The sequence below is a fragment of the Leuciscus leuciscus genome (assembly GCF_965113295.1).
Source record: "Leuciscus leuciscus genome assembly, chromosome: 7".
Taxonomy (NCBI): Eukaryota; Metazoa; Chordata; class Actinopteri; order Cypriniformes; family Leuciscidae; genus Leuciscus; species Leuciscus leuciscus.
The window spans coordinates 42,486,488-42,496,260 of NC_138731.1; the positions used below are offsets into that span (position 1 = coordinate 42,486,488).

At 36.3% G+C, this 9,773-nt stretch overlaps 1 protein-coding gene and 1 long non-coding RNA gene across 3 annotated transcripts in view; one reads left to right on the forward strand and one right to left on the reverse strand.

The window, feature by feature from the left end:
- The window catches only part of LOC309502295 (potassium voltage-gated channel subfamily H member 7), a 112,665-nt gene that overhangs the window by 94,144 nt on the left and 8,748 nt on the right, over positions 1 to 9,773 (forward strand). For both annotated transcript variants that reach the window (XM_082174621.1, XM_082174622.1), the window contains exons 12-13: positions 693 to 908; positions 6,843 to 6,999. In XM_082174621.1, the coding sequence (XP_082030747.1) occupies positions 693 to 908; positions 6,843 to 6,999 (373 nt within the window). The remainder of the gene's footprint in view (positions 1 to 692; positions 909 to 6,842; positions 7,000 to 9,773) is intronic.
- On the reverse strand, positions 865 to 6,615 carry LOC309502461. Its single transcript, XR_014207304.1, has 3 exons — positions 5,912 to 6,615; positions 4,002 to 4,057; positions 865 to 967 (listed from the first exon to the last, which is right to left on the reverse strand). It is a non-coding gene; the product is annotated as an uncharacterized lncRNA (long non-coding RNA).

Sequence of the window (9,773 nt, forward strand, 5' to 3'; positions counted from 1 at the left end):
AATACTTTCTGTTGTTAATAACTACGTTATTGTTTTGGTATGTTTAAACTATTTCTTCATAACAGGCTTCTATGGGAAGAAAAAAGATTTAATTTGTTAATTACACTATTAAACATGAACAATGAACAATACTTCTACAGCATTTGTTAACGTAATGTTCATTTTAATATTTACTAATACATTTTTAAAATCGAAATTGGTGTCTGTTGACATACTTAAACAATGATTAATTGTATTTTTATTAACTAACATTAACAAAGATTAATATATTCGGTGCAAAAATACATTTCTCAATGTTAGTTCATGTTAGTTAATACACAAATGAGACCTTATTGTAATGCGTTACTAAGTAAAATGCATTGTTTTTTGTCAAATTATATTTATGGTTTGGTTCAAACCTTACATTTTATTTAATATTAAACATTAATTCAAAGTAAAAAGATTATTTATTATAAAGACTGTACTTAATATAGTTTCTTTAGCCAGAATGTTAATTAATGTGTCAATATATATATTTTTTGGCTTAATTTCACCATAAACAGAAGCTAAATTAGCTATAATTAGCTTTTTTTTTTTTTTAAGTATAATTTTTTGTCAGATCTCTTTCTGCTTAAAATTGTGTTTGGACAGTGTTGTTTTTCATGGGGTCTGATCTTCAACACGTTTTGTACCCCTGACCGATCGTCCCGTAGTAGGAAGCCTGAAAGAAGCGGACAGCGAGTGCCGGACGGAGCGGCGAGAGTCTCGTCTCAGCTCTAAGAGAAGCTCTGAGGACCGTCACACCTCCAGAGACGAGCAGCAAAGGCTTCTGGGAGCAGCGATAATGGAGTATCCATCCGTACAGAGCTACACCTCCACGCCGGGCTTCAGTCCTCCCGCAGAGGACGCCGAAAAAAAGACATATGATGGTGAGGAGTTCATCTTAACACCATGTGTCATTGCTGTCCGTTTCTGTTGCGTCACAAACCTGAAGAGACAAATATACACACACAAATTCACAGGGTAGTCACTCCAGAAATTGCATTCTCATCCTATACAGAACAATGATGCATATTTATTTCTTTATTTACAGTAAGTAAACCGCATTAACTAACAAAATGCTTTTAATTTTTTCTTAAAAAGGCTTCAGTCTTCAGTCTTAAAAAGTCAATCAAGTTTTCAGTCTTGATTTAGTTTTTAGGCTCTACTAAAACAGGTTTTCATGCTTTCAAAACACATTATTTTCCCCGTATCTGACATTATTGCAGCTCCTCTCTTCCCAGTCTGTCAGTTGTAACGTTTTCGCACACTCTTTGGTTTGGGTTTTTTTATGCTGGGGTGCCAGACAGGTTTTCTGTCATTAATTTAGTTTGTACAAAAACGTACAAAGGTCTTGTGCAGTCTGTTTGTCTTTCACAAAACCCTTCACTTATTTGAGAAAAGAATTGCAATGCAATAATACCCCAAAAATAACACTCTTAAATAGACCACTACTGCATTCAATATGACAAACAACTAGAATTCATTCAAATATATATATTATTAAATGTCAAAACAGTGTTAAGTGTCTCAAAAATGACTTTTTTAGTTGAATGGAAAAAGAAAAACAAAAATTAATTCACAAATTGTTCCCCACACAGGCTACAAAAAATAAACAAAATAAGCTCAAGTCACAAGATCAGCAGTAATTCCAACAGTTTAGTTCATGTAGTTCAATAGTTTACATAGTCATATAAATACATTTCCCCCGATCAAAGAAAACCGTCAAAAAGTCAAAAGTCAAGTCACTTGAAAACAGTCATCCAGAACTGGCCAAGTAGTGTACTCACGACTCCGTTTTCCTTTAATAGTCTGGTCCACGTTTTTCTGAAACTTCCCAGATGTGAGTATACAGGCTGGAGGCTCCCAATCCGTCAATTCCGCCCAGATTTTCCAACTGCTCACTCGTACTGTTAGCCCTGCAGCGTCTCAACGACCATCCGCTAGTCACACCATAACGAGGATACAATGCTTTCCTTTTAATGATCCAGAGCGCGATTGATTAGAAGAACGCAGACGAAACACTTTAGCCACGGATAAAACAATGAAACGCGGGAGTCTTCGAGCGGAGCTCCGCGAGTGACACTCACTGCATTGCTTCCGGCAGCCACCTCAACTTCCGTGAGCAGCGCACGTCATCCAGATAAAGGTAACTGGCCTGTCCCCAAAACGTCACCATCTTCGTCGCTATCTTATGACGACCACACATTCATATACTATATACATTGTTTTTATTTTTATGGATAATGAACTCGGATTATTTTACAAATGAAAGATGACTGATAATCTGGGATGAATGAACATTTAATTGCTTATTATATGACTACATCGTCACACAGTAACGCTCTGTTTAGTTCCTGTCTCTATGAAGCCCCTCCTTCTGAAAAGCACACTGTGCTCTGATTGGTCGGCTGGATCAGTGTGTTGTGATTGGTCAAGCGCTTTGAGCGTGTTTTGGAAATGTCCCGCCCCTTACCATAACCGCCAGTTTCAACACACTACTAACTAACTCAACCAGGCCCCGCCCCTTTATTCTGTGTATGAATTATTTAAATGAGGAATATTGTGACGTGTTCGTTCCCGGAAGAAACTCAAGACTACAATGGAGGCGTTTCAGGGAGTTCAGAAACACTGACACTGATATAGAGAATAACTCACGCTGGAGGGACTTTCAGAGCTTTTCATGCTCAAACTGCAACATTACACACTAAAGAAAGATGAACATGGAAAAATCAATTTTATGATTTCTGATTTTGCTTTGTTTAAGGTGAAATTTAGACTAAAGTTGAGTCTAATTTGCCTGATTTGGTCAGATGCACATGGCTGGGAATTAAAGTCAGTCAGACACATTGACGGAAATGAAGTTGTTCCCAGTCGTGGAGGAGAACACTGTGTTCATGATCCGGTTGGTAGTCGCCGCTCTCCCGTCTGTTCCCAACTGCACATTTTGCTTAATAAAGGTTTTGGTCGATCTCAAAATCCCTTATCACAAAATGATAAGGATTTATGCCGACATAGTCCAAACCCTGTGTGTTTCACTATAGAACTATCCATGACAATATTAATCTATTATAGCATTTAAATAATAATTTCAACATTTCTCACAAAATCATCACAACCGTCATAAGTTATCCACACATGCTTTAATTTGTTTCATAATTGAAAAAAATATTTTCTTGTGACTTTTGTCAACCTATTGCTAATAAAACTATATATATATATATCAAGATATTTGATATCTTGAATTCTAAATATTTAGTTGATGATTTATATTATTTGTACCATGAAGGCAACATTAATAGTCAACTTAAAAACCTTTAAATAAAGGAATCAAATTTTCTGCATTATTTACACTCGTCATTGGCTTTGCATTCGTACACTATCATAATCCTTCAAGAACAATCTCTGGCAAAGCAATAGTAGTAAGAAGTCTGTCGACCTTCACAAGCTTTTAAAACGCTCTGTGCTTTCAGCGAAGAAGAAACAGGCTTTTAGCTTGATGGATGACTCCAAAACAAAAAAACAATCTACATTCATCCTAAAAACTTTTCAGACATTGTTAGTCCTTAAAACACTGCTTTACAGGGAATAAAAGGAAAGCAGAGCTCAGACACTGGGAAAAAAAAAAGGTATTGATCGAATCAGTCTGTTCCTAAATCCAAGCTAAAGCATCATGATGAGCGAGAGAGAGAGCGAGAGAGAGAGAGAAGTAGATGGCACGGTAAAACAGGGTCTTTCAGGAGCTTAAGGCACAGTGCGGCCCGTTTTACAGGCTTTAGGAAAATCCGCTGGGCATCTATTCCCTAACTCTCCTCAACGAGTACACAATGTTCCCTCCTGCGCCACAGACAACCACTAGAGAGGGGGATTGCCATTGGAATATGACCTCCACACACACACACACACACACACACACGCACAAACCCTCTAAACTCAACATGATTATCATGGCATTGAAATATTAAAGCGATGTAATCATTTACCTTCATGCCGTTCCAACCTCAGGACACTCTTTCCCATGTGGACGAGGAACGAGGCTCTGAAAAGCATATACATTTTATTTTATTTTTTTTTAGAAATGTGGTCCATATAACCTGTACACTTTATTTTGAATGTTTTCATAAAGTCACATGATATTTTTGTTCGTGGAACAGACTGGAATTTAGTCGTTACTCACTGAAAGTCTTCCCTCCGCTGTAGACATCAATGATGTTTGGCCATAAAATAAGCATTTAAATATACAAACCAATTCACTGGTGTGGTCATGTGTTTATATACACCTTGCAGAATCATAAAAATATTAATATTTTAAATCAAGCATTTAAAAAAATGCAGGGGGGGGGCATAAAAAATTTAGTTTGTTTTTAATTAGTACTGCCATGAATAAGCCATTTCATTGTTTTTTTATGTTATTAAAAACATTAATTATTGACAAAAACATTTTAAAGATATTATTTTGCTTAATCTTATTTTCATAATTTAGTGCTGCCCTTCAGAAGCTAGATGTTTCCCAGAAGACATAATAAGTTATATGTCATTCAAAACCTGTATGACTTTTTTTCTGTCTGTTAAACACAAAAGATGATATATTATTACACATTTACAGTGCATATATACTTTTAGTGACATAGGGGTGAGTAAATGATAACAGAATTTTCATTTTTGCCTCAACTTTAATACAGTAAATATATAATTTATTGTCAGCTTTCATGTGTTATATGTTCTGGAAAAAGCAAACAGCTCTTGCTGCATCTTCCTTTCAACTCTATTCACGTAATACACATAATACATGATTATGTACAGTACTTCATCTGATGTGAGCGGACATATCAGAGGTCATGATGATTTAAAGCATTTTTTTTTTTTTTTTTTTTTTTGTTCGTTTAATGTGTAGGCCAGGGTTATTATAGTTTAAAAAATGTCCTTACTTTAAATAAAATAAACAACTGAAATAAAATATTTAAAAAATAAACTAGTTGCCAAGACTACATTTTCATTTAGTTTAACTTGATGCACAAAAAAAAAAAAAAAAAATGCATCCAATAAAAATGACAAAAACATTAAAAAATTGTTTAACTAAGTAAAATTAAAATTAAAACAGAAAATGTAAAAATAAAAAACAGATTCAAATATTAATAAAAACTATAATAGTATCTCTACTAAAATAACACTGGTGCACCCTTATAAGTATTAACCCTTTCGACATATTGAGCTCATCTATTTGCTAGTGTACTTTTATAAGTTGACGAAATGAACTTTTAGCAGGCTCTTCCCTGTGAAGGCCTCCCTCCCTTTACCTATCTACAGATAAAGCGTTGTCGGGATGATTCAGGTTCGCGTGGCTACGTGGAAGCGATACAAATTCTGTATTATAAATGTTAAGGCCAGACAAGTAGTTTGTTGAGGGTTGGTTTGTAGGGAAGGACTACACGCCTGCGCACATATATATTCAAACGCGCATACCACGTAATACGCATGCGTACGCCATCAGCGTTCTCACAGGTTCGCGTTTTAGAAGTTTGCGCAGAGAGAACTTAAGAGTTTTCTGTTAAACGGTGTCGTGTTTAGCCCTTAAGTTAATAACTAATGATCGTTGTGACTGAAGTGAATCAATCAAACTAACTTTAGCTGGACAATAACTTTATTCTAGAGCTGCTGTAAAGCCAAAACCATCTCTATTACTTTAATTTCCTATTATCACTGTAAAGCCGCTTTGAACAATCTATATTGTGCTATATAAATGAAGATGACTTGACTTGACTTATACACACTTAAAATGTCTCTTCCAGGGAAAAACAAACAAAAATATTGATGCCAATATTCAATATTCCCCAACTTCCGGTCTCAGCAGGAAATCTGCACTTCTCATGGTGCTTTTAAAGAGAAACCTCACCGGTCGTTGAACACGTTTGTCCCAGAGATGATCACGTCAGGTGTCTTCTCAGTCTCCGTCCATGCATGAGAGTGAATCTGTCCTGGAGGAATGTCATTTCCCTACACTGCTCATCTCTGGTTCCTCCAGTCTGGTCGGACATGAGTTGGCGTCTCGCGCGTAGACAGCCGTTCTGATCAGCGTGGAGCAGGTGTCTGTGAGAGATAACCATTGGCTTTAGTGTTTCTATTAGTCCTGAGCCTCACCGATAGGAAAGTCACAGCAATATAACACCAATACAAGCGCTAACACAGAGACAGCAGGACTTTACACACACCTGAGATGCAATTTCTCACTTTTTTCATTAGATATTGTCACAGGTATTTTCATCTTACAGGTCGCAGGTGTGTTTGGAGAATCACGGACAACACTGAAAACCACTGCTAACTGGAAATAATTCATGCAACTAAAATTATAATCATGCATCGTAACAATAAAGACTAATCAACTTAGATGGAGAAAGTACATCCTATTGGATTTGCTGTTGATGCCGAACGTCATGCGTCCAATCAAAGTCTATTGTATTTTGATGCTAATTTATTTCTCACTTGTTAGAATCTAGCCAAATGAAGTTCTGCAAGGATGATGCATTTTTGTAGACCACAAATGAGCATTTTAGCACTTCCTTTTCCATCTTCACAAATCCAGTGGGTATTTTTTATGGGTTTTTGGTTAAATGCCTGAAATAAGGTCTGTGCTGAACACAAGCTCAAGATATTATTCTACTTTCCCACATAAAATGCATCATCAGTAATAGATACAAGATATATTTATTATCATATGCACAGTAAAACACCACAATAGCCCCATTGTGTTGTTTTTTTAAAGCTTTAAAATGAACACTATTGTAGGATGAGCACCAATGCATGTGTGTATTTTATCCCTGTTTCAGATCTCCAGACGGACGGCTGGTTATCTGACAGTGTTAAAGCGCACGTGGACACGACCGCACAGGAGCAGGCCGGCGCTGAAGATGAAGATCTGGACGGTGACATCACGTATGGAGAAGTGGAGCACAGGCTAGACCGACTGCAGGAACACCTGAGCAGGTGAAATAATGCATCATTAAACAGAGCACTCGGAACGAGCCGGGTTTGATGACATCGCAACACAAGCTTGTGATTGCTCGATCAATATTAATGCTTTAGTTGCAACAGTTGATTTCATTCTGGATGGCAATTGATTGGATAGTACAAAAAAAAGTGGGTATTACATACCAGTATGGGGTCAGGTGATTGAAGGAGAGGAGTTATGTGACATTAGCTAAAACAAGGTAAAGTTATTTAATATGTTGAGCATCAGTAAAAAAAAAAAAAACAGATTTTGAAGTTTATGAAGATTATGGACGACAAAGGAGATTATGAAGACAAACTTAAAGTGTCACTATTATGCTTTTTCAAACATTCCCTTTAATGCAGTCTGTGAATATAAAAGGTCTGCAACGTTTTAAAGATCAAAGTGCACGACAAAAAGTTATTGTCTCCCAAAAGAAAGAATCTTTTAAAGAAAAGCTCTCGGAAAGGAGGGGTTTAAAGAGACAGGATCTTTGAACAAACCGTTTTCAGACTCTTTAAGAAATAAGGTGATGTGCACAGTATATTATGAGGAAATGAAAGTGTTTTTTGACCTTTGCTGCATGTAAACCTGTTGTAGGAGACCTGCAAAACAAAATTAGGAGCATTTAAAACAGCATAATAGGGGCACTTTAAAATAAACATTGAATAACATGGAGTGATGCGTTGGGCACAACGCATTTTTATTATTATTATTAAAGTAAATAAGTGCATATTTTTATTATTTAACCATTATGATGCAACACTATTACTGTAACTATAATAATTAAGTGATTTTTTTTTATTAAAATGATTTAATACAATTTAATAATTTCATTAAATTAATCAAATATATGGGGAAATTATTCAAGCAAATTAAAAATGACTTTCAATTTGTGTTGCATTCCCATGCATAAAAAAAAAAAAAAAAAAGTATCATGTTGATAGCCTCCTTTAGTTTAGTCACATATGTATATTTAAAGGTCCAGTATATATGCGATTTTTGAAAAACGCTGTTGAAAGTGGATCAAACCAAGCAGCAAAACAAACATTTAGCCAATCAGCAGTAGGGGGCGTGTTCACTAATGTTGGGGGAGGAGAGAGAGTGAGCCAATCAGCACTAGGGGGCGTGTCCACTCATGATGGGTGAGGAGACAGAGTGAGCCTATCAGCAGTAGGGGGCGTGTCCACTCATGAGAGAGAGAGTGGACGAGGGAGATCTGAAGAAAGACATTAGAAAGAGAGATGGCTGAGAGACATTACAAAAAAGAAAAGGTCAGAGGAATATCACTGGAAAATCACTGGAAAAAGAAGGGTTATGATCAAACAGGAGCTTTAAGACCTGTATTAGTAAAGCTTTGCAATGCTAGAGACATGAGTGGCCTGAAAACGGACGCCGAGGTTGCTTTGTTTCTAATCCACATGGTCATCCTCGCTTTATTTTTCATGAAGCTTTATTGTGCTTCACTTCTGCTATGAAAAAGAAACATCCACTCTTGCATTGCGTGTTTGTGCATTTTGGAGGCAGAGCAATGAAGGGAGAGGTGTGTTTGTTTGGGTTGATTTCATACATCAACAATGTACAAGGATTCTCAGAAATCGCTTACTGCACCTTTAAGAAACATCTGAACTGCCAAAATACTGTTTGCATCTCTGAGAGGCGAGTGAGTCTTCCAGTACATTACACTATGTTTCCAGGGGATCTGTGCACTACAACAAATTACACTAACCACATGCACGCCTGTAATGAACATTACTAAACAAAACATTGCTTGTGGTTATCATTCACATGCACATGAAAATTAGCCTCAGCTGACAAAACAAGTTTAGATAACAACAGTTAAAACACACATACACACACACACACACACACACGCATACACACACACAGAGACACACACGCACACATACGCACGCACGCACGCACACACACACACACACGCACACGCACACGCACACACACTGACACTGACACTGAAGCAGCAGGGTGAGCAGAATCTCAGCAGGTGGTATTTTTAGCTGTAATTCTGGCTTAGAGAGGAAGACAAAAATCCTGCATCAGCTGAGCTTCATATCACACATCTTACAGCACAGAATCTGACAAGTGCATGTACAGGACATATTTAACCACAAAATCTAACATCACATTTATATTAAAGACAATGAAGCCTGTTTTCGGCCATTACTAGTTCTTGCATTGTGACATTATATTCAGGCACATTTTCCTGAGGTTTTAATGCCATTAAAGACATTATAACATATATATATATAAATATAAATATAATATACATGTATGTATGTATATACATACTAGATATTAATATCATAGTACAATGCATTTTAATAATAATAATATATTATTTTTTTACTTTTGTTTAAAAAAATTTCCAACATTTTTGCCATATTTTACCGTATTACTATAATTAATACATATATATACACACACACACACACATATATATATATATATATAGAGAGAGAGAGAGAGAGAGAGAGAGAGAGAGAGAGAGAGAGAGAGGAAGAGACCACCTATTCAATCCATGTCCAGCAAAGAAGAGGCCCATAGAGAGGAAGAACACCTTCCTTTATCCTCTTTGACCAGGTGACATGGGGGATGGGGGAGTAATACAATAAAATATGGCAAAAATTGTGAGAAAAATTAAAGCATCAGTACAGTAATGTGAATTTGGAGGTGAAATTGTGCTTAATAACCATGAAAATATGACAATGTGAAAATTATGAAAAATAAGTTTTTTTTGGATGAAGTGAAT